Genomic DNA, 26,818 nt, shown 5'->3' with positions numbered 1-26,818 from the left:
TCGAAGAGCAACGACTTAGTGTTGGCTTGGGTTTCTGGCAACCATTCCGAGCCGTCATTCACGACCGAAAGACCACATACCGCTTCCTCCTCGGAGGTTCCCTCTTCCTTTGGCAGAATGCAACTGGTATTAACGCCATTAACTACTATTCTCCAGTTATCTTCCGCAGCATTGGCATCACTGGCACAAATACTTCTCTTCTCACCACGGGTATCTTTGGTGTCATCAAGACTGTCGTTACCCTTTTTTGGTTGTTCTTCCTTATCGACAAACTTGGACGTCGGGCTCTTCTCCTGTACGGTGCTGTCGCAGGCTCACTTTGTATGTGGTATATTGGCGGCTATATTGCCGTTGCGAAGCCCGCGGACAATCCTAGCAGTACCCTATCCTCAGGAGGCATCTCTGCTATGTTCTTCTTCTACCTGTGGACAACTTTTTACACACCGTCATGGAACGGCACGCCCTGGGTTCTAAATTCGGAGATGTTCAACCAAAACGTTAGAACTTTGGCACAAGCTTTTGCTGCTGCGAACAACTGGTTCTGGAATTTTATCATTGCACGCTTCACGCCTCAGATGTTCGCCAGCATGGGATTCGGCGTCTACTTCTTCTTCGCCTCGCTAATGCTCTGTTCCGCGGTTTTTGTGTTTTATTTGGTTCCAGAGACCAAGGGCGTTCCTTTGGAGGCAATGGACAAGCTCTTCAGCCGCGAATATCCTGCTCGCAAGGCGCACAAGGCTGTTCTTGCATCTCTCCGCATCGAGGATCAGGATTTCCGCCGCCAAAGCATCTCTGCAGAAGACAAGGAGTTTCGTGCTGTAGGAGACACACATGTCGAGAAGGTGTAGGTCACAGTCCAAGGGTATATACGGCAGGGTCTCTTGTCAGAAATTTCATCGATATCGATGACAAAGGCATTATTAAGATCAGTTCAAAGCTTAACATCCAATTTCATTTCACTATCATTATTGTACAGAGCCTTGTTTCTACATATTACTCAATCCTCATTTGAGTGAATTTGAAAAGTAGGGTTAGTAACCCTAACCCTAGTATGGTGCCAGGCGCCGGATTGGAAACTTGATTGCATTGTTACTGCTAGAGTATGCCACATGAATGATGGTTCAGCAGCTTCTCCATGATGAAAATACTATAGGTATATATACACCAATTTACATGTCATTCACTATCTTCCTTATCCCATCGTCTACGCCAGAACTCCAAGGCAACCTCATAGCCATATACGCCAAGACCAACGACAATGCCCGATGCTTTATCACTGAAAAAACTCTTATGACGAAACTCTTCTCTGGCATGGACATTGCTGATATGAACTTCGACGAACGGGATAGATGTGCCGAGCAACGCATCGCGGATCGCCACTGACGTGTGTGTAAAAGCACCGGGATTGATGATGGCCGCTATGCGCGGAGGACGTATTGTTGATGTCGATGATGACTGCTGGGTGTTGTTGGTCTGTGGCACGAAGTGCGAATGCAAGAAATCCACAATCTGTCCTTCGTGATTAGATTGGAACGGGACCACTGTAATTTTGTGTGTGGATGCTTGTTGCACGATTGTCTCGTTCACTTGTGCCAGTGTCGTGCTACCATAGATGTGTGGTTCTCGCATCCCAAGAAGATTCAGGTTGGGGCCATTGATGAGCAGGATTTTGCGTGCTGGTGGTGCGGACGAGGATTCTGTCGAGGTCGACATGATTCTGATTCAATAGACCCTGACTGACATATGTGACCAAAGGTAATTCTCCCTGCTTGAATGACCGGTTGAGAATAATGTGCTTGATAATTCTTGTGTATCTGAAAGTTTACGAACTGAACCGCTCGTGTATTTGTTCAGGGACTGTCGAATGAATGAAGTGGTATATTAGGTATGTCTAGGCAGTCCCGATGATGAATCTAAATCCAAGGCCATGCGGGGCGCCGCAGGACCAAGAGCCCCTCGAGCCTCTTACAGGGCATAGCCTAAGGAAAAACCCTCCTAACAAATCTTTACCCGGTGCTCCATGTGGGCATCCGATTAGGCACCACGCCATGCATCTACTTAACCCCCGGGAGCTGAAAACTTATTTGCAGCAGAATGCTTATGTTTCATAATCCTTAAAAAGCCGCCGCATGCATAGCACTTTCTCTTCTTATACGTTTTATACTCACTTCAATATGATGGTCTTTTCTATAATATTCACTTTCTCCCCCCAGACCTCACTGGAGTCATTGAGGATTTATCTAGCCCCTGTCGAGCCGAGCCTTGCCAGTGCTTGTTTGTCCGAGTGTCGTCTACCACCGAACCGTAATGAAAACACTTACATATGAGGATGTTAGGTGTTCTCGAATCACAGAACAAGAAATGCAACCATGCTTCACATCTCTAGCGATTGGTAGTTGTCTGTGTTCTAGAACCATCTTCAAATCGCTTAATCATTGTACTTGGATGATTCTATGCTAGACAATGGCTCCCATGTGACTTTTTGATTGGTGAATAGAAGGCATGCTTTGGTACAGTGAGCATTCTCAGGTAGACAGCTATTCGAGAAGTCAAGTGATGCCGTCTTTGCGACGACCCAAATCCATGATAGCGCATTTGTCTTCGTGAACATGGGAAAATACAATGGTACCAATCAACCTAGGCCTGTCACCGAAGGGATGACGTTGTAGCTTTCGGGAGAAGTCTTGTCCGACGCTCTCGGCATTTGAGAGGCTTGGACAGCGATTGGTGACTGACCGTGGATAGCCGATGGTCGATCAAAGAATTCCGCACTCAGAACAACCACCACTCTCACTGTTGCGGAAGACACACTGAGACACCTCATATCTACATTCATTGCACGAGATAGTGACCATGCCCGACCCTGGAAGACAATATATACCAGACGATGAGCTAAGTCAGATCTATACGTTCGCTATTCAGTTGGGCAAGGATGCGGGGGAGATTCTTCTCAAGAGTCTAGCGGAACGCAGGCGAGATGCCGTTCCCGGTGCCAGCGTAGAGGCTTTGGAAGAATTGGTCATGGAGGAAAAGTTGAATGCAGTGGATATTGTAACAAAAACTGATAATGGTAATATTCCCTGATTTCGTTGTCATGTTCATAGGGACTGGTTGGTGTTAACAAACACTTTTTAGAGGTCGAAGAGTTCATCCACAACGCCATCCAGAAACAGTACCCAGGCCACTCCTTCATTGGGGAAGAGACATACTCCAAGGGCTCATCCAAGGAATATCTGGTCAAAAGCGACCCAACTTGGATTGTAGACCCGCTGGACGGAACCGTCAATTTTACCCACGCATTTCCCATGTTTTGCGTTAGCATTGCTCTTGTCGTCGATCAGAAGCCAGTCATTGGTATCGTGTACGCACCACTGTTGAACCAATTCTTTTCCGCGTGTAAGGGAAGAGGGGCGTGGTTGAATGAGACAACAAGACTACCATTCCTGGGTAACGTCGGAGTTGGACCAATCCCCAAGAACGCCCCGTCCAGATGCGTCTTCTCGTGCGAGTGGGGGAAGGACCGAAGAGATCGGCCTGATGGCAATCTACACCGCAAAGTAGACAGCTTTATGAATATGGCAGCCGAGATAGGTGGGAGGGACGGCAAAGGCGGAATGGTGCACGGGGTCAGAAGCCTTGGGAGCGCCACCTTGGATCTTGCATATACGGCGATGGGGTCTTTTGATATTTGGTGGGAAGGAGGCTGCTGGGAATGGGATGTCGCTGCCGGTATCTGCTTATTGCAGGAGGCAGGGGGCTTGGTCACAACTGCAAATCCACCCAAAGATATTGACACGGCTCCGATTAACGATGCCAATCTGGGCGGACGCCTGTATCTTGCAATTCGACCGGCAAGCGACAGTCCTGGAGAGACTGCGAGACAAGGGCAAGAGAGAGTTGTAAGAGAGGTATGGAGACGTGTACGTACACTGGACTACAACCGTCCAGGGGTGTGATCTTCATTCTTATGGAAAGACATGGGCAGGAAACTAGAGCCGCGCACTGGAATACTGCTCAGTGTTCTCAGACTCGTGAAATCCCGAGTCTGGTCTCTCGATATGAGACCCCAGTTTCTTCGCCTCCCATCCCATATGTTCCTGCAATTTCTTCCAAGCTATCATGCCACGACGAGCATGATCTTCAGGTACTGAGGCTTCTGGTTGATTTGCGGTACGAGAAAAGAGTTCGAATGAAATGTGACCGTGGTAGCCAGCTTCGCAGATGGCTTCGAGTATCTCGATCGCAGGAAGATACCCTGGCTGCTCGAATGGAAACAGTCTGGCATTTCGAGACCATGTCATTCTTGGAGGCTGTTCGGGATCGTACCAGGGATGGCTCTTGATCAGAGGTTGTTCGAGTCTCTCGCCATCACATACTTCGACGTAGAAGACCTTGTCCAGAGCAAGAGGCAGGTCGGATCGAAGTTTGGATATTGAGGAATGCATGTCCTCGACCGCATTAGGATTCAGGCCAGATGGTGAAGCTGGGTCTGCGAACACTCTGCCAGCAATATTGAACGTGTCCAGACAGGCTCCAAAGTTGGACCGGTCAACTGCATTGACAATCGACCATGCATCATCCCACGAATTAACATGAGTACCCCAAGCTAGAGCTTCATATGCAAATCTGGTGATAGGATTTGTCTGTAGCCCTATATCCGCGACCTCTTGTAAATCTGCGACAATTCTCGTACGGTCTCCTGTGCAGGCTGTGAATGGGAGGAAGGACGAAGGTATTTGAATAAGGTCTGTGTGAAGCCGCTGAGCCAGCCGTATCCACATCTGGAGTTCTGCGATCCGCCGTTTGTGCTCTTCTCTGTCGACAAGTCCCTCATAGTGCATGAAAGGTTGTAAGCACAAGATGTCAATTCCATGTCCGCTGCATAGCTTATAGATGTAATCGGCGGCCGCAAGTTGTTGCTCTTGCTCGAGCGTGGAGTCAACGAACGATGTTCCAGCCGCTTGAGGGGCGTGTGATTCAGGTAAAGAATTGGCTACTGCCTCGAGATCTTCGTGAAATAGTTCAATGGCCTCGTAACCGTATCGTGCGCATACATCAATCTTGTCTTCGAAAGTATGGTACCAACAGCGACCAAGAGACTGCGACGCGATGGTCGGGATGTAATGTGAAGGCATCTTGGAATGCGAGCGATCGAGTACTGCACTATGATTTCACAAACGGTAATAGTTCAACTGCTGAAATCACAAGCAGCGATTTCTAAGGCCACTGGAAACTATATGAAGGGCGTCTCAAAAGCCGATCAACAGTGCACACCCTGCATAATGAAATTGCTCAACACCTCTCGATGTTTGACTTTCCCGAGCAAGCACAAATGCTTCAAGATTGGGTCCCGACATTGGGCCAGGCTTTACCCGACATCGACCCCGTCCAGACTTGGGCACAGGTCTCTTAGAAATTCTAGAAGTTCATAACCAAAGGCCATGATGTCAAGGCACAACTGTACCAAGTTTCAAGGGAAAGTCCATGCGAAGGCAAAAACTGCCGGGCGGCAAAGATCTTTTCCGCCTGTCAGCAGCAATGGAGGTCGCTGTTCGGTGCATTAGCCGCCCGCATGGCAGTGGGCACTCTTATCCAATGCATTTCCATCTTCCTTGAGGTAATGCCACGTATTTATGAATGCCCCATCATTGGCTTGACTACGGTTGATGCAAGACCAGTGTGCTTGTGTTCCCGAACTTGGCGACATTTGAATACTCTAGGACGTCGAAAGTTTTTGCAGTATCGCATTCTGTAGGTGAGAGTAGTCCACACGTCTTTCCTTCAGAAATACAATTCCTCATCTGCTGGATGACCGATGAAAACGACACTATGTTAAGCAATACTCATCGGTGTCGTCGACGAATCGGGGCGACCTGAGTATAGATAAGTAAGGGCTCGCTGACTCCTACATTTTCACAACACGATTATCCATAATATGCCTCGTGTATTTAACGAAAGGTTGAGCCAGGGGACAATTATCTCCGCGCCGTGTGACCTGTCTCTTACTTGGCCAGCGACCCTCGTCATCGCGGATAGTGTACAATTTCCTTCTTTTCACCTCCTCTATCTCCTCATGTTTCGGTATATTTCCCCGTGGAAGTTATAGAGGTGGAATTTAGCAACTCGTAAGTGGTAAGTGTTCCACAACTTCGTGGTAATGAAAAGCTCGGAGCGAGAAATGCCTGCAGCGGCCAAGCCGTCTTGGATGCCCTGTCCAACCTCCTCTTCATTTCCATAGACGAAATTCGCACAGCCAATGTGACGGTAGCCCACAGCGATCGTATGAGCCACTGCTTTCCGGACTTGTCCTTTAGGACTACGCCAAGTACCTGATCAACAACGTTGAAACTTTTGCGAAATCCCCTATCTTTTCGATCTATCAGTGCACAACAATTCACTAATCATGTGAATTGGTCCGCGAATGACCGGCATCGGTGTAAGAGGCGATGCCTGTTTTCGGGAATTTTACCGCCAAGCAAACATTGGTAGAGTATAGATGATGGGTGGCGCATTGTCAAATGATGCAGACCTGTCAGCTGTTGGGGATTAGTGAACAGACTTACTCCCGTGCCCGTTCCTGTGCAATGAAATGAAACTACATATATATCGATGGACATTGTCGTCGTCGCACACTGCGAGACTGCATTGTATCTCAATCACTGAATCTTCATTTCAATGGCGGAGCTCATTCCCCTACAGGTCGACACTTATGTGTCGCCTCCAATCAAGACTGCGACTGGCCTCGCCGATCCGCAGAAGCAATGGTGGCAGCCCATCACCAGTACCTTGATACATGGACCAGCTTCTGCTGTTCTTGTCGATCCTCCTATCACCAGCGCCCAAGCGGAAGCTGTTGGAGAATGGGTTGACTCAATCCTCTCGTTGTATCCAGATAAAAAGCTTCGGTATATCTACATCACTCATGCACACGGAGATCATTATTTTGGTGCTTCAATTATTCAGAAGCGATTTGCAGGTGTTGAAGTTCTTGCTACAGCTAAGGTGGTTGCCGGCATCGAAGTAATGAATTCACCAGCTGTCTATAATGTGTGGGCTGGCTTGTTTCCGGATGGACAACTACCAGAAGACAAGGTTCTGCCGCAAGCACTTCCGGAGTCCAATGAATTTCGCCTGGATGGAGAGCTTTTGAAGGCATACGACGTCAGTTCCGACTGCGAAAAATCATCTTTCCTGCACGTACCTTCGATAGCTCTGATTGTTGGTGGCGATGTGGTTTATGGGGATTGTCACCAACACTTGGGAGAGGCGAACTCGATCGAAAAGAGGCAACGCTGGCTTGACGCCCTTGAACTCATCGAAAGTCTCGAGCCCAATGTCGTGATTCCTGGTCACAAACGTAGCAGTCAAAGTGATGGACGCTACTTGGTAAATGCAACACGAAAGTACATTCAAGATTTTGCTCGTTGGGGAGACGAGATCAAATCTGACGATTCAATCGACGATGTCAGAAAACCCGATGCACTATTCACTAGAGTTAAGCAGGGTTATCCACATCGCTGGAATGACTGGTTATTGATGGGCGGGACGAAAGCATTCTTCAATTGAATGAAGTGGCCATCTTCCGTCTTCGGACGCAATCGACACCCTCGGTAGATCAGTAAACAGGACGAAGCAGTCTTGGTGATGAGGAACGTACATTATAACTAAATCAAAGCATCCCCCTATCATCCATTGCGCTCCGGCGCCGACCAGATCGCAATCCTCAGTTTTATCATGGATGCTGCCTTATCTTTCTTGCCCGTGGTTCACAATCACCTTTTCTTTGACGCCGTGGCTGCTTTTGCCAGCCTCGATTTCTCGTTGAGAGTTTTCACGCCCCTTGTCAACATCAACAACTGGCATCATCGAGAGGCTATCAATCATCAAGCCGGGGCTAGTCGTACATACAGCGAGAGTCGTGTATGGGGCGAAGAAGGCAATATGGTGGTTGCGATGTCCCAGCTGTCAATCTTACGTACAGAGGCTGACAAGACGAAACTTTGAGCATTTGCGAAGCAAAGTTCCGATTTGACCGCTAGCCAGTCGCGAACATAGTCACGCGGGGCACAACTGTGCGGCATTTTCTGGATGTTGCTGAGAGAATCTATCATGTTATTTCATTCAAGCTATTTTCAACTCCGTGCTTTGGCCGCTGTGTTGGTATCATTCGTCGAAAGATATTTTCTCTCCTGAATAACGGAAGTTCAATACCCTCTGATACATATCCGACTCGACTCGCGCATGCATGAGCTTACTGAACTCCAGATTTATTGCCAACGAATCCTTGAAGGAAGCTTTCGAGGTCTTCTGGAGCAAGATCCAATCTGTCATTCCAAAGCCCCCTCGAGCTGGAGTAGTTGCCGAGACCCAATTTCGCACCTTTAGCGTAAAATGCCGAAGCGATTTGAGCGAGCAAACCAACCAGTAGTTGACCTTCACTGAGTTTGTTGACACCGTCTTGATACAAATCATCCGAGGAATCATGCGTGACAGCAAATTTGTCACCTGTTGCCTTCTCAAGTGCTCTAAGGACCTGATTTTGCGTAATCGTGAAGCTGTTGACATACACGTGTTTGTTTTTGGTGAGCTCATGGTGCTCCAATGCGGCTGTGATAGCTCTGCCCACCTGGTCGAGATTCGTTGCTTCATATTCGATGTCACCTCCGTCATAAATGGTAACAGAACGAGCAGGTAGATTCCAACCTCCGAAGCCAGGAATGTTTAGACCCCAATCAAAGATCGACCCAGTAATGATCGCGGTCCAGGATATCTGATCCTCTTTCGATCGGAGATACTGCACTACTGCCACCTTCTCCTTGAGGAAAGGAACAAAGTCCGTCGCGGCTGGCAGCGCTGTATCGATACCGTATTCGGATGGGATCAATACCTGAACTCCTGCTGCAATAGCAGCATCAACGATAGCTGTCTGTTCGCTTAAGCCAGATCCAGAGACGGTACTAACAACTGCGTCTTGACCAGCAAAGGCATCCTGTAGCGACTGTTTGGAATAATCGGATCTGACGTGCCGAACAACAGCGGGCAATACTGCACCAGAATCTTTGCGGGTGACGCCTGTGACCTCAAATCTTCCGGGCTCGGCGAGCAGAGCCTTGATGGTGGATTTTCCTACATTGCCACCAGCACCCAGAACCACAACCTTTTTGATCGACGGCATGTTTCTGGTATAGATGTCTTCTCGGAAGATAATGCAATAAAGTCTAACACTGTTTCGAATGTTAACTGGTAAGATGTGTTTCAAAGAAAGAGAGGTTGTACCAGGCAGTGGAGCAGGAATATATACATGCCTGGTGAAAGATGCTTGTCATATGCAATGTTCTGATGAGAAATCTAGTCTTTGCGGGCATGTCTCATGACAAAGCCAGAAGTCAAAAGATAAGCCAGTTCTGATGCCAAGAACAAGAGACTCCTTTCGATCGTCAGTTTTTTTTTGGTGTTGTTTAATAATCGACGCTTGCCAGCAAGAAACTCGCATCCTCTGCCTCGGTTGCAAGCGAAAGTGACCGGAATAGACAACGTGGCACATGTACATTATCCTCCATGCTCTGAAAGATTGATACCTGGGTCCAAGGTAGTATAAAAGACCAAATCACGGTATTTCATACATAAACATCCGAAAACCCCTTCAACATCCAAGCAGCTATCAACCATCCGTCTCCTCCCATTCATTTGTTTGGTCATGTCATCGTTTCAATTCATAAGCCAGCCATTATTACTCGTTGAGAAGATATCCTCATAAAAAACTCCGTAGATTCGTATACCCACTTACCATCTTGAAAGATTTCCTGCTCGGATCCACTTGTTTCGACCAGGTATAGTACTATCTCTGGAACAGAGCCACATTACCACATCACAACACCCCCCGCCGATGATACCTGCAATTGCTGTTGCGGAAATTCCAGAGTAATTGGCTCTGCATGAATTCCAGAAATCTCAGGACGCCCCCCGGATTTCATCATCTCTGGAACACAAACCCCTGGTTCATCAGGGGTACAGAATCCCTGATGACTAGCTTGTCTGTGCCTGGCCTCCATAGTCGATGTTAGACTAAAAGAGGGTGAATGGCTCTGATGAGAATTCACCTTTGTCATCATCAATCCTGGCGCTGCTGGCTTGTTGTCTTCTGTTTTCATGTTCGTGTTCATTTTCATGTTCATGGTTTCTACTACCAACCTCCCTCGATGATGATGATGGTGATGATGATTCACCTTTTGTTGCCGTCGAATTGCCTTTCTCTTTTTCTTCATTTCTCTTTGCCAATCTTCAGAACTTGACACACCCACCATACATTCTGGGTCGACTTTGCCGGATCCAGATCCAGATCCATTCCAAGTCTTTGCTTCTCGAAACTCGAATACCACCATTGCAGAAGCAGATGTTGTTCGTATCTCACTACTACCATCATTATCTCCAGCATCGTCTGTACTGGCAGATCTCTTGATGGAGGCTTTCTTGGGGATGTCTTCCATGTGAAACCCTCGTAGGTGTTCGGTGAGATGATCGATCCTAGTGAATCCTCGGTCCCCTTTGCGAATACAGTTTTTGCGGGGGCAGGAGACGAATGTGGGTCGGTGTTGGGATTTGTAGTGGCGAACGACGTCGGCTTTGCGGCTGAATTTTTTAGGCCGTCCGAAATCGTCTACGCATCCTTCGAATGTACAATACGTTTCGTCGGTTTCTGTACTGGATGCGGATACTGTCCTTTGGTCTGTGTCAGTGGAAGTGCTCATTTCCCAGTCCTTCATTCATCATCAGTCTCTATGTCGGTAGAGAGCGAGAGAGAGAGAGAGACTTGAAGATCCAAGACAACGGTAGAATAATACGTCAAAAGTCTCACCTGTCACTCAATGACCTTCCAAGAGGACTTGCCACGTAGTCTGCGGCCTCAGTCTTCATAACAACATTAGACTTCGTTGTGGTTCCCGTATCAGCCTTGTGGTCTGCTAACGGAGTCGTCTGTGTAATGGCATTCGAGTATGTGACGGGCCCTCCCTCAAGCAGGGGTGTGTGCTCTGTCTCAGCCTCCACGGGAGATCCATCGCTATCATTCCCCGTGAACATGAGATTGCCGTAATCATCATTCTGATCCAATTTTGTATTGGGCTGCATTGCCCACGAAAATGTGCCAAAGGTATTATAGTCTTGACTAAAAGCACCCAACATGAATCTCTGGTCTTGAATATATCTCGACGGCACATAATCGACAAAATCAGACGACGAAGGCTCTGTTAGACTAAAAGGCGTCGCTGACGTGACTGACAGGCCTGTGAGAGGATGATTGTAAGGTTGAGGCAAGCAACTTTGGCTGGTCACCAAGTGAGAGCGTAGCGAGCTTTCCTGTGTTTGTGGCCATTCCATAGCTGGAGCGAGTAAAGCCATCAGCGTCTTATTGAGATGGAGAGATCAACGGAAATCTGGAAGAGAACTCAAAGGAACAGACAGGTTTTCTTCGAGCCTTGTCAATCGACAGGACAATACCTGTATCTTTGAGCAGATGAAAGAGCCGCACCACATTCACCAGGTCGCTTCCATCCGCCAGGCAGAGGCTATGTTACAATACCTTTGAATAGATATGGCGTATTGTAGGGAACAGGTGGGTAGAATGAGGCAGTACAGGCAACTTAACTTCGGTAAAATGAAAACATGATTTGCTAGACTTAGTCAGTCCTTGTGGAAGAACCATGCAGCAACGTCGCGTATTGGGCTCTCAAGATCCCTCAGGTTATAAACCGGTTCTAGCTCTAGCACAAGTCCACCTTGTCAAGTGTCCATGAGGTTGGCCCGTTGCGGGGCTCAAACCACGAGGGGGGATTCGGTCACTCCTGTAACGAACTACCGAAGCTACATGGGCTGTGCCGTGCCGTGCCAACTGGCACGACGGGTTGATCCATGCATCAGGCGAGCCTCCAACCCTGCGGCTCAAATATCATTGATAAGGCTCTAGTTCCTACTTGCCCAGAGCCGGACATCTCTGCGACATATGCGGATCTTTTTGTGCCAGCCTTACCACCACGCCATGCAGTTTGCTTCGGTCTATTGCATCTGTTGCATAGCGTGTCAAAAGCAAACGAACATGATGTGGTTTTTGTGCGACATGACCCCCGCCATGATTGACCATCAACTATCAACCACCATCGCGGATCGCTGCAGATGTAGACCAGTTCTGGCCCAACAGCGAGTACTTTTGACAAAGTTTCTTGACGGCTGCTTCTAACTACTGGAACATTGTCAGCTGGATATCAGGCTAGATCACGAAACGATTACGGCCCGAAAATCAACCCACTGGTTGGTCACACAACCTCAGATTACTTGAAAGGATGCCCAAACCATGGCACGAGTAATGTAGATGGACGAATGTGGGTACACAGTCAAGATGTCAAAACACTGCCGCTCTGCAAGGTTGCCTGTGTGGTGGATCAGCATCTCGTTCCGTGTCAACCACGACGCCAGCCAGGCTCATGGGCCGAGGGGCGCCTTCGGGAAGATGGTTTGGGTGCGCACGCATGTCTGCGTTGCAACGAGGGAGGTTGAGGCTCTGCGAATACGAATTGCGAAGGACGAGGGATGTGATTCGAGATTCGAGAGAGATGTGTGGGGGTTGGATGGGGACATTCTAGCTATATTTAGACTAGTCTACATTATTAGTCCAACGCTAACGTGGTTGCCTTTTTTAACTACGCTTCACAGCCACGGCATCCAAGGCAGGAACATCTGGTATGATCATCTACGCCGTCCTCATCTGCTCTTTCCTCCTCCCACATCCTCTATCAAACATGGATTGCAGACAAATGAGGCGGAGGGACTTCACAGCAACAAGCAAAGCAGACGGTATTGTCACACACAAACATGCAGAGATACTCTTGAGCACCCCAGTTGTTCCATGAACCGATTGATTGATTTCACGTTGCACTCTCGTGGCTCTCATGCCAGGTAGAGTTTCACGGAATGGATTTCATACCCCAAGTCGGCCATGTCAGTGCTATCAAATACATCGGTTTGACGGCACGGCATGCTCAAGACCCGGCTGTGTTTCGTTATGATCAAGTGTGGATGTCCTCAAAGCCCCGATCCGTCAGTCGATGTGTGGACCCAGCCACTCGGCTAACATGTCAATCCCATATCCTACAAGTCATCCTCCAGGAATTTGTACACAAATTTGAAGTCAGCCTTGCGACGGTTCATCCTGCAACAAGGTTAGCACACTATTCCTCATGAAGGGCAAGGCTCCTCAAGGGGACTACTTACCACGTGCTCTCATAATCAAAGAAACGATATGTCCCCTGCTCGTACTCCTCAGTAATCTGCTTGGGCTCTTCATGTCGCTGAAACCATGTCTGGTACTGCTTATGGAACCGCCATGATTGCTGCTTAAGCGCACGTGCCGCCAACCACTGTTGATAGGTGTTCTGACGATAGTAAAAAATGTAGAACAATGTGTCCGTCTCCAGTCTCTGATTCTCGTACAGTGCTGGGTCATCAAAGATGGGCAGGACATCTTGTGGGTAGTGTGCGGGGGTATTGTGCTTGAACGTTGGTCGGTAGTGCTCAGGCTTGTCACCGTCGGCCGGTTCTGGGCAGAACTCCTGAGATGCGTGTAGTAACCTTGCCAGCTGTGAAGGAGGCTGAGCAGCTCGGGTCTTGGTGGTCTCGAACGAATCCAACAGATCTTGCAGCCCCGGCGGCAGGTGATAGATTGATTCCACAGCAGATGAATCTTCGTGGCCCTCACCATTCGCACCCGCCAGCTCATCTGCAATCACTGGTTCTTGGATCGCCTCGGATTTCTCCATCGCCGGGGTCGGAGGAACGCTATTGGACACACTTACAGCCTGGGCACTACCAGAGCTCAGTGTAGGAGACTTGGAATGGCTTGAATGCGCCTGTGACCCAGGTCCATCCAGTCCTGCAGCCGTCGGTACCGGGGAGGCATGCTTGGATACTAGCTGGGCGGTTAATGATGCTGGAGAGTTGGTCGCTGACGACTTGATCGGGGCTGGTAAAGGATGTGACGTTGTAGGAGGAGCTGTGCTGACAGGCGGTGGTAAGGGCGCTATACCAACACCACTCTTATCGCTCGCAGCTGCAGCCGCCGCAGCCGAAGCGTATTTGAGTGTTTCTCCAGGTAACCGGCTGGGTAAAGGAGCAGGCTTCATTGTACTGTCTTTGGGTATTGACGGAGGTGGAGGCATGTTGTTTAGTGTGGCCAGTGCGGGTAAGGGTGATTTGAGTTGTGTCGACGGTCTCCGGGCTGAGGAGTGTTCGGCTTTGGACTTTTTCAGAGGCGCAGGATCCGGTTCGATATCTTCCTGGACCGATTGAGCATCCTGCGATGACACTCGGTCCAATTCGTTATTCAAGCCGTATTGCGCTTCCTCGCTGTCGAGGTTGCATTCGTCGTAGATTCCTTCGTACGCCTCGGGTTCGAACTCCGGTTCACGACCATCCTTGACCACCTCTTCGATTTCCGACTTGATCGCCGCCACCAACTCGTTTTCGACATTGCCGTTCTGTAACGATCGAAGCAGAAGTTGTAACCGTGATTCATGCCACTTGTAGGTTTCGGTAATCAACTCAATCTCGGAGAGTCGATCAGCTTTGCTGCTGTCCTTCTGTTTCTTCTTGAGCGCAACTTGTAACGTATTGGCTTCAGGCTCCAACTCCTCAGTCAGGATTCTGTTGATCTCGTCTAGTTGATCAGATAAAAACTCGGCCAGTTCATCTCGTTCCTTTTCTCGCGGATCCTGTTTGATGTTCTGTGATAAGCCCTCTTTTGAGAAAGCCTTTGTTTTCATCTCCTTCTCGACTTGTTTGAAGATCTCCATGCACTATTGAGTCATAAATGTCAGTATAATGCTGGGGAGGGGTCGGTGCTGCTCATTACCTTCTCTATCCGCTTCCGCTGGTCCAGCAACGCTGACTTGTCCTTGATCTCGTTGCCAGCGGCCCATGTCTTGATCTGGTCTCGCGACCGCTGCAGCTTTTTAATCTCTTTCTTGAGGTTGTCCTCGAGTTTATCTTTCTGTGCGGCATTTGTGGAGGAATTGATCTTTTCGTAGATGGCGTCAAAGGCGGCGATCCCTTCGTCGACCTTTTTGAACGTCTTATCGATCTCTTGTTGGATTTTACGGGACGCCATGGCGGTGTCTCATCAGTGGGAGGGTTGAGGAGTAGGAGGAGAGGGTCGGTCGGTCGCACGGATGGTGATTGTAGATCAATATCTGTCGTCAATGATGAGATACCAACCTGGCGGCTGTGATTGATGGTCGATGGTGAACCCAGCCGCGCTGCAGTCTGCGACTTGTCGAGGAGGCGACGTTGATTGGTTGAATTATGAGCTAGTCCCTTTTTGGGCAGATCTGGCGTCAATGTCTTGGCGCTACTCTCTCGCCTCGTTACGGCAGGCGCGACCATGTGCGATTCGTGCCTGCCAAGTTGAAGTCGGCCATATTTCAGATTCAGAATCACGAAAATTGCTACAACGACTATTGATCGACATCTTCGACGGACGATAGATTGGCAATTCATACAAATTGCATTATCCGAGGCTGCTTGTATTACGTCTACGCCCGCCGGAGTTGCACATTCTCGACTATCTTACCTAAAGCATACACCAAATTGACCACAAGCCCGGTTCATGTCATTTCTGCCCTGAGTCGAGCCATATCTGGCCTATTCAGTCCTTGAAGTCTGCTGCTGGAAGTGCATAGACCAAGTATCACAAGGCCACTCAAAAGTCACAGATGAAGGCTGTCCTGCAGCGGGTTCTATCTGGCTCCGTCACAGTCAATGACCAAGTCGTTTCTTCAATTGGTAAGGGCGTTTTAGTCCTGGCCGCCATTGGTCCCAATGACTCTCGAAAGGATGCAGAGTCCATGGCAGCCAAAATTCTCAAATTGAAATTGTGGCCTGATGAGCAAGACTCCAACTGGAAAAAGAGTGTCAAGGATATCCAAGGTGAAGTCCTATGCGTCTCACAATTTACCCTGTTTGCCTCGACCAAAAAAGGGAACAAGCCAGACTTCCATGGAGCTGCCAAACCAGAAATGGCAAAGGAGCTTTATGACTATTTCATGGCCCAACTTCGTGCTCAATATCCACCAGAAAAGGTCAAGGACGGTGTGTTTCAGGCCATGATGCAAGTCAGTCTGGTCAACGATGGTCCAGTAGGTTCAATCTCACATTCGAAAGGCTTGAGCCTGTCAGTTCCGACCAGCACTGATTCTCCCAGGTCACTCTTGAAATCGATACAAACCCAGTCAAAAGTGGAGCATCCAGTAGTACAGCACAAAGCACCAGAACGTCCACTCCTGCACCACCGGGGACCAGTACATAGACTACACCACTACAAATCACTCGCGCATTGAAGCAAATGTCTATTTCCACCTCTGATGCATCAGACGTAAAATAGACCTTCGCCTTGTAGGAGGTTTCCGCGCTTAAATCGGGGAAAAGGAGAAGCCCGCTCAGCTCGATAACCATTCGCACGCTCGTGCCAACCTCCGCACGTAACAGCTTCTTCTTCTGGATCTCAAAGTATATGTACTGTCTAGGTTTGTTCCACGTACCGCAGCGGGGAAATGCATGTCCGTTGGTCCAGCAAATTACAGCATCCTTTCCCGGTGGAACAGAATCATCTTCCAAACAGTCATTGGGTGTCGAGCAACCAGCCCAAGGAGCCTTATCAAATGCCAACACTAAGCTGAATTGATATCTGCCACATCGATCCTGGCAGTGGGCCATCAGTCCAGTCCAACCAAGATCCGCCATCACCGAGAGGGGCATGATTTCCAGTGCCCCGCAAGCCAACCAAACATGATGATATGAGAATGATGACCATATGAACATGTAACAGACTCTTTCATCGTGTTTCGATTTCACACATTTCTTGATAAGACTCAGAACCTGTCAAAGCATTTCGATCAACTATCTAGTTCTTGCTAAAAATGCCTGGTCCTATTCGAACCGCTCTCAAGGTCGATCTCGACAAACCAGCCAAGGATCAACCATATTTGCACGTGAGTTGCTGTGTCTGATGCTTCTATCAACGTCGCTTACCAAATACATAGAACCGATGGCATCCTGACGGTGAAATTGACCTATTGTATCCAAATAATCGACTGCATCTAATCCAAGTTTAGTTCCATCTGCTGGAACCATTAAAAATGGCGAGACAGTCAAAATCGAATGCCTTGATTGGACTGGTGGTCAGATCAAGAACGACGATAGTGCCGACGACGTGAAAAACGTCGACCTGACCCAAGTCCACTATTTGTCCGGACCTTTTGACATTGAGACCGCTGAACCCGGTGACGTGCTGTTGGTCGAGATCCAAGACGTTCAACCATTCCAGGACCATCCATGGGGATTCACGGGCATCTTTCACAAGGACAACGGCGGCGGGTTCTTGGATGAGATCTATCCAGAAGCGTGAAGACTCTTTGAACCTCTTTCTTCTCACGCAATTTGTCTAATAATATGTGACAGAGCCAAAGCAATCTGGGACTTTGAAGGCATATTCTGCTCGTCACGACACATCCCCGGCGTTCGATTTGCCGGTCTCATCCACCCGGGCATTCTAGGCTGTGCTCCATCGCCAGAGATCCTAGCCGAATGGAACAGGCGGGAAGCTGAATTGATTTCGACCACCACCCTTAGCCGTGTGGTTGCTCAACCACCTGAGCCTAAGAGTGTCCACGCCACTACCGCCGACGAAGAACTCAAGGCCAAAATCGGCAAAGAAGGCGCCAGGACCATTCCCGGCCGACCTGAGCATGGCGGGAACTGCGATATCAAGAATCTATCTCGCGGGAGCAAGGTATACCTGCCGGTCCATGTCAAGGGAGCCAAGTTTTCAGTTGGCGATTTGCATTTCTCTCGTAAGGACCTCTCTCCCACCTTTCTCCCTCCCTCCCACCAAATCCCATCCCAAACAAAGTGTCCACCACTAATCAACCCTTCCCTTCCAATTTATTAGAGGGCGACGGCGAAATCTCCTTCTGCGGCGCCATCGAAATCGCAGGTGTGATCACCATCAAATTCAACGTCATCAAAGACGGACAAGCAAAACTAGGAATGGTTGGCGGAAAATCCCCTATTTACATTCCTGGTCCCGTACAACCGCAATTCTCACCTGGACGGATGATTTACTTCGAGGGGTTCAGTGTCGATGAACATGGTAAACAACATTACATGGATGCAACGGTGGCGTATCGTCAGAGTTGTCTTCGTGTGATTGAATATCTCAAGAGGTTTGGATATACCGATTATCAAATTTATTTGATGTTGAGCTGTATTCCTATCGAGGGGCATGTGGCGGGCATTGTTGATGTAAGTCTCAACAACCAAACATGCCTCCCCCCTTTCCCCCAGAGGGAGACTGTTGCTTCTTGCTGGGGCGGACTGTTCATCTGTCTGTCCTCCCTACTGACGAGATTTACTCTCTTAGATCCCTAACGCTTGCACTACTATCGGCTTGCCTATGGATATCTTCGACTTTGATATCTCTCCGTCTGCCGAGCCTAAGAAATTGGATCTCGGTGACTGTGCTTATGTGGCTAAGTAATCTATGGCAGATCCATGACGATAGGAACAAGCAGAACATGCGTGGAGTCAGAGTGACGCCACCACCGCTCGTGAATGGATGGATGGTGCCTTTTGTATCGCACAAATTGTGAAGTCTCATCGATCAGGGCATTGATGCAACCGATAATATGGTATCAATGTATTCTACCTATCTATTCTAGCTTATTCTATGGGGATCCATCAGTATCACAAACACCATCTTGCAAGCACGACTAGAAAGATGTCGAGGGAGAGAGGCAAGATCTCCCATGCTCCCGGACTGCTCGTATCTTGTATCATAAATCGATTGATGTCTACTGCAAGCTTCATCAGTGCCGCCAACCAAGCTAATCGCACGTAGAAGCGCAGGATTGAAGTAAACCCCAGTGCAACCCGATCGGCGAGGAGCACTCGACAGCAGATACGTTCGTAGATACTGACTTCTAGCGGCCCAGACGACGATCTCACAAAATGATCAAAACTCGTGCTGGCTGGTGATTGTTCAGGGGTGGAGACATTTGGATCTAGGCTAGAAGGGATGGATCGGTGGCGTCGCAACCAGTCGATTAGAGATTTCAAAACGCCAGAAGAGCCCTTTGGTCGAGGTTTGATTCTTGTGGTGGCGAGGAGTTTCCTGAACAATTCTGGGTGGGAGACAGAGACCATGGCTTGTCCAGCTCCTGCCTCGAAACAATTCAGGTCAAAAACTCGAAGGACATTGAAATCTCGGAGGAGCTCGCTATAGAACTCAGGCGTAAGAATCTTGACGTCAATTGTGGCCTTGTTGCCGTCTGCATGTCCCTCTGAGGAATTGGTTGGATTCAAGAGGATGAGTTTACCCCTCTTCCGGCCGGCCGCTGGGATATATCGAATAGAAGTACTTGAAGTATCAACACAATATTGAAGAAACCGGCGAAAAAAAGGTTCCAATGTGGTTTCCTCTTGGGTTTCCGTACGTCCGATACTGGTCTGAAGCACCTCTGGTCGATAGAAGACCTTTAGTTTCTTCACCCAGAGTATTCGAGCCTCTCGAAGGATTCGAGGATTTGTCATGAAACCAACCCACCACCATCGAAGGATGAATGAGGCGAATCGGAATCTGGACATGGTGACAGGGTCGTGTCCGGGTCGTGTTGAGTAGATGCGGGCCACGATCTTGGGCTTGCCGTCTGCGGAGCTGAGAGTAATGGTATTGTCAATCGAGGTAGTCTGATCTCTTGGGCTGTGTCCCGCGGGATCAATAGCAGAAAGGCTGTATGAACCGTCACGATCGTTGAAAGGGGAAACGTGAAAGTCTTTGGCCCATGCATTGGTGAACCTAGGTTTTGAGGGATTGGGATCTGCAGGGAGAAAATACATTCTTCGTTCGTCAAATGTGTTATTGACTTCGAGTATCATGGACCTCAGCGTCTTAGTTCTGTCATAGAGATACCAGAATGACACAGGATTGAAGGAGAACCCAAGAAAGCGTGGAGCTGTGACCAAGTACGCGAATGGGAGTTCATTCAAGGAGAGCCCCTGAGCTTTGACATAGTCTTCAAGCTTTCCCGCAAAGCCGTCTTTGTGGATTCCACGTTCGAGGTAGTCTTCGGCATGAACAGTGAACCATCCTCTCTTCCTAGAATTTGACATTGGATGATCGACGCATATCTCCTGACTAAGGGACTGAATGTCGATGGGAACACCGACCATGAGGTAGGAGTAAGAGAATGAATGCTGTGTGGGAAAGAACCTCGCATGGGTTGTTCGACATTCGAAGAGCCTCGGAGACAATGCGTGGGTAGACTTTCCTGTACAAGTACCAGCAGCAGTAGCAGCAGTCTTGACATCATGTCTGTCCTTTGGTGAACGATACCAAAGCCAAAGTAGTTGCCATGTGACATTGAAGCAAAAGACTAGGAAGCGGGTGTCTTTCAAGAGCAGTGTTGCAACGCGTCTGACAAGAGCCCAGTTCAAGTAGATCAGAAGGCCGGCGACAACAACCAAATCTGGGAGGTAGTGTCTAATCCAGGAGATCGCTTTCCAAGATGTTGATATCAGCCTGGAGAAAACCCCGTCACTGAAATGCCATAGCTTTGGTCCTGTGGGTCGCTCTTGGAGGGATGCATCGTGCATCGTCTGTGCAGGAGACAAGAGGGACCGGGGAGAGCCTAATGAGTCGTGTCACCGCATCCTCTGCAGTGGGCGGACGTGTGTAAGAAGAAAACTCTTGGAAGATTCACAGTCACAAAAGTCTGAAATGGTGTCGATGACATCATGACTTGATGAACATTTGGTCTGACGAAGGAAAGTATCCAAAGTTGGCGTGGCTTTCGAAGCCTAGAGTTGTCAGACGAAAAGATATAGACATTCAGCCGTCGTAAGGCTGGATGAAGAATGTGCGAGTCCAAACTGAAACTTCAAGTCAGAATTTCCCAATGAGCAACAACGAACAAATCCTTCGCATTCGGTTTTGAGAATGGAATCGACCAGTTCGTCGCCTGTCCTTTGATCAAGATCTTAGACCCAGAATGTACAGCAGCCAAATCGGCGCCTTTGCCAACTCGTGAATCAGCATGTTGAGTAGGAAGTAGCCACTCTACACCCACTTCGTCGTAAATAGTCAATAAACGATTGCTGATATCTCTGTGAACGCGGTCAACCACAATGATATCACTACCTGGTCTCGGAGATGGCGTTTCATGGGCAGCAACATTAAGAACCCAATTCCTGACAAGTTCGGCATTACCACCAGGAAGGTAATCGTGTTTTCCTCTTCGTTTGGAAGGGGAGAAGATGTCAGGTAATACAATCTCACTTGCGCTCTGATTGTCCCGGTCATCTGTCGCTTTTGGCCTGAACGTAGATCTGAGAAAAGGTTCTGGGCCAGCAGGGCCTTTAAATCGAGGAATGGTAGCGGTTTCATGTTGGTCATATGGATCGTCCAGATCGTCGTCGATGCTGGCCGCACTGTGAGAGCCTTTGTGACTGGAAAGTGAATCTTCTAGACCTTCAACTTCACTGTATTCAGGAGAAGATGATACTGCAATTGCTTCGGTCTGTGCCTGTGCACCTGGATGATGGGATGTCTTTTGCTTTTTGGCAGCTGGGGTCGTGCTAATCAACCGGCGTCGAAACGAGGGTTTGCAATGCTCTCCTTTCCCTTTGTCATGGTCCTCATGTCTCTGCTCGGCAATTCGTGTAACCAAAGGCGAAGAGTCTGGTCCATGATCAGAATCCAAGTCAGGTCCAGCGTCAATCAAGTCCAGAGGACTCTTTGTCGTGGTAATTTCAGAGCTTGAGGGTAATCCACCGTCATCAACTCGATCCTCTAGACTTGAATCAATGTCATCCTTAATCAGTACACCAGGGCGTGAAAACCGTGGGGTTACGGTATACGGCGAGGCAGACTGAGTGATTTGAGACTGCCTGGAGGATTGAAAAGGTGTTCTACGAAAAGATGGTTGTGTAGCGGACGTATGGCTCGACGAGGTTGAAGATGGTAGAAACCGTCGTGGAGGGGCCGGGGTTTGCCTCTGCCTTGTGTCAGTTGACTGTCGTGTTCACCCACCTTTGAGGGTTTCTTTACTCGATCAGACATTGGGATCTTTCATTATGTCAGTGGAGATATCATCAGGAGAGTCATGTTGAGAGACGTGTCGAGGGGCATTTGATGGAGATATGAGTTGAGAGAAGTTTACTCACTTGGCTGAAGTCTTGAGGCCCTGGCAATTTTAGGGGCGCGGCGTCTCGCTAAATCCAAGTATAAAATAGTTGGAGTGTCTGGGGCCCAACGCCTATAGACGCCTGGACCATGTCACCTGGGATGCCCGAGGCGGCCCTAAAGTGCCCAACATGGGTTCCCCCGCATGGTGCTAAAAGTACTGGTACGCCACATCGTAATCGATTCATCCTTGGTGTCGTCGACGAAGAATACAAGAGGTCCTATACTGCCCAACCCTCATGCTATGACCCTAACCAAGCACAATATCCTCACTCAAGCATGAGACCTATAATCTCACATTATGACAGAACTCCAAGATCTTCGCAATGAATGGACAAAACTATACTCGGAGACTCTACCACGACTAGCAAAGGCCAAAGATCATGCTCAATCTAAATGGCCAGTAACACTGGATCATTGCTTCGCTCGCATCATTCTGGATAATACTGTTGGTCGAGGGAGTCAACAATGGGACAAAGTCATCAAAAGGCCAGCAGTGAAAAATATGAGTCGAGAACAACTACGTGATGCCATTTCATTGGGTGAGGATATCCAGACTGGCAAAGTAGATCTATGTCAACTTGACGAGAAGAGCTTGCAATGCCGAGGAAAGAATCAGACCAAGTATGCGAATAAGCGTATGCTCGACCGTGGGGGAGACGATGATGACTCGGGGAGGAAGACCAAAATGCCCAAATCTGGCAAACGGCAGTCCACATTGACCTTCAATCTCGATGCCAGTCGTCCACAAGCACCAATAGAGCCCAAGCATCCGTCTGGGGACATGGCCACACTCAAAGCGACGCTCTCTCGCATTCAATCCCATGCTTCCCTCACACCGTATCGGAAGAGATTATACACAGCTCTTCTGTCGGTTCCCCGCGGCCGCTACACCACCTATGCCGCCCTGTCCGACTTTCTGGACTCTTCTGCACGAGCTGTTGGCAGTGGTATGCGCAACAATCCATTCGCTCCTGATGTTCCCTGTCATCGCGTACTCGCAGCCAACGGATCGATCGGCGGTTTTGGAGGCGACTGGGGTAAGGATGGGAAGCATGCCAATAAGAAGATCGAATTGCTGACGCAGGAGGGCGTCAGGTTTGATGTGTCGGGAAAAGTGCTTGGAGAGCCGTTTAAGAAGTTCCACCTCTTTGAGTCGTAGCTTTTTGTCATGAGATGTATATATCGATCGATTGTAGAGCTCGTCTTTGGGAACAGATCCTTGGATGCGACGACACACATCCACGGATGACCAACTATAACGATGCAGCAGCTTCAATGGCCCCAACACCTCTGAAGGCAGCCTTGTTTGTAAATTCGACCTTGACGGGGTAATTCCATTCCATGTATTGTTTCCAGCCTGAGAAACGCAGTTAGTCAATGTTCACCTCGTTCAGATATTCTCCTAGTCCAATGACTTACCCCAATATGCAAACTTCCTTCCAAAGTACTTTCCCATATATGGCACGATGACCATGGTTAATAAGAGCTCCAACTGTTGCAGGCTTTCCTTCCACTCTCGTTCCGCATCTGACTCATAGTCATCTTCACTGATTGTAACCTCGTCTGAATCCGGTTCTGAAGGTAGGGAATCGATATCGTTTTCGTCAATGGTCGACGGAGGGTTTATAAAGGAGGCTGAGGCATCTAAGTCGGACATGATGGGTGGAGTGGATGGAGATGGGTTGTGGTTCAAGATGGATCGAGACACCAATGAGTTCGTTGTGGCGCAGTCCTTGCGCGCGGATAGTGTTACCGCAGATTGATGTGAGCTTGATTCATTGAGCGAGGAGAGAGACGAGGGTATGGGGAGTGTAGCAGATGATATTCCAGATGCTGTCGAATATGTCTTTGGAGAGCCGCAAGCTACGGTTGGAGTCTGAAGATTGATGCCAAGACGTCGAGAAACCCAACGTGGTTAACGGTTTCCGAGAGCTGCTTATAACTTTAGGTAAGAACACAGCCTTATAGGCCAAGTTCTTAACTGTGCCTCCCCTGGTCTTTGGCCGTCGAACCCCCGCGGCTAAGAGTCCAAAGTCCTCCAGGCGATGCTCCATGCCCAGGAAGACCCCCTACGACTTTGCGGTTGCTCAATTTAAGGCAACGAGAAACGAAACTTAAGTAGTCTGCTTCCAATATCCTCTCATGGACTCCTGTGAAGATCCAGATTACCATAGTATTTTCCCCAGTGGATCTCAGAAATACCTAGAGACAGTGCCATCTCCATGATCTATCTAGATACCTATCTACGTGACGTAAATGAATCGTGGAGACTCATCACCCATATCGGCAATCTCTTCCTCAGTCTTGCCTTCGATCTTATGATCTTCCTTGCCGGAAAGCCTGCCAGCGTTCTTGCGTACATAGTACATGAACATACTGCCGTAGATGATAGTTCCAGTGCCGACCCATCCGAGAACAGCTCCATTTCCCTGAATGTACCGAGGACCGAAGTTGCTTGTGTACAGCTGAAAGAGAAATGTTAGCTATCAATGCAGAGAGGAAAACACATATTTGGACAAGGTGACTTACGAATGGAACAATGACACCAGACAAATTAGAAATGGTGAGTTGGAAAGCAGAGGCAAAGGCTCGCTTGCCATACTTGGGACAATCTGATATCGTCTGTCAGCACTGGATACTACCAACACAGAATAGGATTTCTTGAACTTACTCATCGGAAGCCATGCTAAAGGCATTCCAACAAAGACATACAAACCCATCCCCACCAGCAAGCAGCCAGCATAATGCGCAGCAGCACTCACGGGAGCCAGGAGAACACCATAACCAATCACAGAGATGATGCCACAAGCCGCTGGAAAACATCCTCTTAGTTGAAGCCGGTCGGAGATCCAGCCGATGATGATATAAGTGATGACACCCAGAGCATAGCAGGGAATGGTCATGGCGTTAGTGACGACTCGATTCCAGGTTCCTAGATCCAAGATGATGGTGGGCAAGAAAGTGCTGTATCCGTAAAGCATAGAAGCACCGCAAAACTGGCCAAAGGCCATAACATAGACTTTCCAGTCCTTGACACCTTTCATCACATCTGACTTATGCATTTCGTCCCACGACGCACTGAACCCGGCTTGTCGACCGCGCCGGGCCATGAGCAAGTCTCTCTCCTCTTGTGAGAGGTAATGTGCTGTCTGAGGGAAATCCGCTAGTGCGAACCAGGTGATTGCGCCTAGAATAATGGTTGGAAGACCCTCGAGAATGAAGATCCATCTCCAGGCTTCAAGTCCTCCCACGCCTTCCATGTGTCCAATTGCGTATGCGACCAATCCTCCCAGAGCACCTGCCAGGCCGTTACAGGTGAAGAGCCACGAGTATCGCAGACCCAGTTCCTGTCGTGTATAAAATGTTGTGAGGTATAGCGATAGACCAGGGAACAATCCGGCTTCGAAGATTCCCATGAGGATCCGACAGGCGATCAGACCTCCGAGATTTTGGGTCATTCCTGTCAAGGTCGAGATGATGCCCCATGAAAAGGTTATAAACGCCAGCCATTTAGAAGGCGTGATCTTCTTGATGATCATATTGGAGGGGATTCTAACCGTAAACACAGTCAGAATTCGGACTATTGACTCCAAATCCACCACTTGACTTACTCGAAAAGAACATAAGTGACGAAGAAAATGCTGACCGACAATTGGAACTGAGAGCCCGTGAGTCCCAGGCTCTCTTCCATGCCATACACTCGAGCGTTTCCGATATTGACTCGATCCAAGAAAGACTATAGATGAAGGTTAGCAAATCATTCACCCATACAAGGTTGCAAGCTCAAGTTACTTACAAAGAGATACAACCCCATGATCAATGGCATGATACGAATGTCCAGTTTTCGCAGAAGTTTCTTCTCCGCGACGTGGTCGATCGCAGAGACGACGTTGGTCGCAAGAGCGCCTTCTGGGTCGGCCTTTTCCATCTCGAACTGACCACCAGCCACATCAACCTCTTGAGCGTACGACGCGTCTTTATTCAGAGCCATGGATATCGGCGACAGACAGTAGACCAGTGCAAAGAGATCTTAAATAGGAAGATGGATATTGTAGGTCGATCGAGGAATAGAAGTCGAACTGTCTTCGTACCACTTCCTCAACTGAGAAGACTGTGCTCTATTATAGATATTGCACAACACCAATCAATATTCATGGTCAAGTCAAATCAGGTCAGGTCAGGAGTATAGCTTTCTTCTCCCTGTTCGGTTCAGTCGTTGTTCCCCCAGATGTACGGCCGGATCATTTCTCACTCCACTCCACATACCCCAGGAAAGACGACTCTCAAGGCCCCGGGCGGCCCAGTGATGGAGGTGGAGATGAAATGCCTCGTTACTCTCGAAAATGCTTTGATGACTCTGTGAATTCCGTGCCTTGTTCGCAAAATCCCGAATGACCATCAAAAAAAGGGTTCTCAAGAGCCGGGGGGAGTGGGTCCGGACGATTGCTTATACCGGACACAGACTGAGTAATGCGGGTCCGGGAGAAGAATAACCCCTCGCTTTCACTATTCTACTTTACGGGATAGTCTTCT

General features: G+C 48.7%; 13 protein-coding genes across 13 annotated transcripts; 5 read left to right on the top strand and 8 right to left on the bottom strand.

The window, feature by feature from the left end:
* Positions 1–1,176: 1,176 nt before the first annotated feature.
* Positions 1,177–1,737, bottom strand: PV10_00735 (3-dehydroquinate dehydratase, type II; the record flags this gene model as incomplete). Its single annotated transcript, XM_016364847.1, has 1 exon — positions 1,177–1,737. The coding sequence occupies exon 1, from the start codon at positions 1,711–1,713 to the stop codon at positions 1,177–1,179; it is 537 nt and encodes a 178-aa protein (XP_016228496.1). The 5' UTR covers positions 1,714–1,737.
* Positions 1,738–2,853: 1,116 nt separating this feature from the next.
* PV10_00734 (uncharacterized protein) lies at positions 2,854–3,956 on the top strand (the record flags this gene model as incomplete). The annotated part of the gene is made up of 2 exons (XM_016364846.1): positions 2,854–3,070; positions 3,136–3,956. 2 exons carry the CDS (start codon positions 2,854–2,856, stop codon positions 3,954–3,956), a joined length of 1,038 nt encoding a protein of 345 aa, XP_016228495.1.
* Positions 3,957–6,675: 2,719 nt separating this feature from the next.
* Positions 6,676–8,004, top strand: PV10_00733 (uncharacterized protein; the record flags this gene model as incomplete). The annotated part of the gene is made up of 2 exons (XM_016364845.1): positions 6,676–7,504; positions 7,676–8,004. 2 exons carry the CDS (start codon positions 6,676–6,678, stop codon positions 8,002–8,004), a joined length of 1,158 nt encoding a protein of 385 aa, XP_016228494.1.
* A 111-nt stretch (positions 8,005–8,115) lies between these two features.
* On the bottom strand, positions 8,116–9,233 carry PV10_00732 (uncharacterized protein). The gene has a single exon (XM_016364844.1). It carries the CDS (start codon positions 9,173–9,175, stop codon positions 8,252–8,254), a length of 924 nt encoding a protein of 307 aa, XP_016228493.1. The 5' UTR covers positions 9,176–9,233; the 3' UTR covers positions 8,116–8,251.
* A 793-nt stretch (positions 9,234–10,026) lies between these two features.
* PV10_00731 (uncharacterized protein) lies at positions 10,027–11,127 on the bottom strand (the record flags this gene model as incomplete). The annotated part of the gene is made up of 3 exons (XM_016364843.1): positions 10,027–10,065; positions 10,101–10,701; positions 10,856–11,127. 3 exons carry the CDS (start codon positions 11,125–11,127, stop codon positions 10,027–10,029), a joined length of 912 nt encoding a protein of 303 aa, XP_016228492.1.
* Positions 11,128–12,665: 1,538 nt separating this feature from the next.
* PV10_00730 (uncharacterized protein) lies at positions 12,666–15,260 on the bottom strand. The gene is made up of 3 exons (XM_016364842.1): positions 14,900–15,260; positions 13,264–14,843; positions 12,666–13,201 (listed from the first exon to the last, which is right to left on the bottom strand). The coding sequence occupies exons 1-3, from the start codon at positions 15,152–15,154 to the stop codon at positions 13,141–13,143; spliced, it is 1,896 nt and encodes a 631-aa protein (XP_016228491.1). The 5' UTR covers positions 15,155–15,260; the 3' UTR covers positions 12,666–13,140.
* Positions 15,261–15,594: 334 nt separating this feature from the next.
* Positions 15,595–16,351, top strand: PV10_00729 (D-tyrosyl-tRNA(Tyr) deacylase; the record flags this gene model as incomplete). The annotated part of the gene is made up of 2 exons (XM_016364841.1): positions 15,595–16,181; positions 16,247–16,351. Exons 1-2 carry the CDS (start codon positions 15,759–15,761, stop codon positions 16,349–16,351), a joined length of 528 nt encoding a protein of 175 aa, XP_016228490.1. The 5' UTR covers positions 15,595–15,758.
* A 610-nt stretch (positions 16,352–16,961) lies between these two features.
* On the top strand, positions 16,962–18,580 carry PV10_00728 (uncharacterized protein; the record flags this gene model as incomplete). The annotated part of the gene is made up of 6 exons (XM_016364840.1): positions 16,962–17,033; positions 17,085–17,103; positions 17,157–17,445; positions 17,503–17,894; positions 17,993–18,345; positions 18,464–18,580. 6 exons carry the CDS (start codon positions 16,962–16,964, stop codon positions 18,578–18,580), a joined length of 1,242 nt encoding a protein of 413 aa, XP_016228489.1.
* A 159-nt stretch (positions 18,581–18,739) lies between these two features.
* On the bottom strand, positions 18,740–20,735 carry PV10_00727 (uncharacterized protein). Its single transcript, XM_016364839.1, has one exon. The coding sequence runs from the start codon at positions 20,692–20,694 to the stop codon at positions 18,787–18,789; it is 1,908 nt and encodes a 635-aa protein (XP_016228488.1). The 5' UTR covers positions 20,695–20,735; the 3' UTR covers positions 18,740–18,786.
* Positions 20,736–20,790: 55 nt separating this feature from the next.
* On the bottom strand, positions 20,791–22,159 carry PV10_00726 (uncharacterized protein; the record flags this gene model as incomplete). Its single annotated transcript, XM_016364838.1, has 2 exons — positions 20,791–22,094; positions 22,148–22,159. 2 exons carry the CDS (start codon positions 22,157–22,159, stop codon positions 20,979–20,981), a joined length of 1,128 nt encoding a protein of 375 aa, XP_016228487.1. The 3' UTR covers positions 20,791–20,978.
* A 424-nt stretch (positions 22,160–22,583) lies between these two features.
* PV10_00725 (uncharacterized protein) lies at positions 22,584–23,444 on the top strand (the record flags this gene model as incomplete). The annotated part of the gene is made up of 1 exon (XM_016364837.1): positions 22,584–23,444. One exon carries the CDS (start codon positions 22,584–22,586, stop codon positions 23,442–23,444), a length of 861 nt encoding a protein of 286 aa, XP_016228486.1.
* On the bottom strand, positions 22,773–24,123 carry PV10_00724 (uncharacterized protein). Its single transcript, XM_016364836.1, has 2 exons — positions 23,705–24,123; positions 22,773–23,642 (listed from the first exon to the last, which is right to left on the bottom strand). Exons 1-2 carry the CDS (start codon positions 23,940–23,942, stop codon positions 23,539–23,541), a joined length of 342 nt encoding a protein of 113 aa, XP_016228485.1. The 5' UTR covers positions 23,943–24,123; the 3' UTR covers positions 22,773–23,538.
* A 405-nt stretch (positions 24,124–24,528) lies between these two features.
* PV10_00723 (uncharacterized protein) lies at positions 24,529–26,276 on the bottom strand (the record flags this gene model as incomplete). Its single annotated transcript, XM_016364835.1, has 5 exons — positions 24,529–24,750; positions 24,815–24,897; positions 24,957–25,837; positions 25,897–26,021; positions 26,082–26,276. 5 exons carry the CDS (start codon positions 26,274–26,276, stop codon positions 24,529–24,531), a joined length of 1,506 nt encoding a protein of 501 aa, XP_016228484.1.
* Between the last annotated feature and the right edge of the window lie 542 nt (positions 26,277–26,818).

The sequence above is a fragment of the Exophiala mesophila genome (assembly GCF_000836275.1).
Source record: "Exophiala mesophila strain CBS 40295 unplaced genomic scaffold supercont1.1, whole genome shotgun sequence".
NCBI lineage: Eukaryota > Fungi > Ascomycota > Eurotiomycetes > Chaetothyriales > Herpotrichiellaceae > Exophiala > Exophiala mesophila.
This window is presented reverse-complemented; position numbering and strand designations above follow the sequence as displayed.

Excerpts from the sequence above, each read along its gene's own strand:
- PV10_00730 (XM_016364842.1), bottom strand. The coding sequence starts at position 15,154 with ATGGCGTCCCGTAAAATCCAACAAGAGATCGATAAGACGTTCAAAAAG. Across the intron at positions 14,844-14,899 it reads AGCGGAAGCGGATAGAGAAG|TGCATGGAGATCTTCAAACA; the intron begins GTAATGAGCAGC and ends ATGACTCAATAG. Across the intron at positions 13,202-13,263 it reads TTTGATTATGAGAGCACGTG|GATGAACCGTCGCAAGGCTG; the intron begins GTAAGTAGTCCC and ends ACCTTGTTGCAG.
- PV10_00727 (XM_016364839.1), bottom strand. The coding sequence starts at position 20,694 with ATGCACGATGCATCCCTCCAAGAGCGACCCACAGGACCAAAGCTATGG.
- PV10_00732 (XM_016364844.1), bottom strand. The coding sequence starts at position 9,175 with ATGCCGTCGATCAAAAAGGTTGTGGTTCTGGGTGCTGGTGGCAATGTA.
- PV10_00724 (XM_016364836.1), bottom strand. The coding sequence starts at position 23,942 with ATGTCCGACTTAGATGCCTCAGCCTCCTTTATAAACCCTCCGTCGACC. Across the intron at positions 23,643-23,704 it reads AAGGAAGTTTGCATATTGGG|GCTGGAAACAATACATGGAA; the intron begins GTAAGTCATTGG and ends TGCGTTTCTCAG.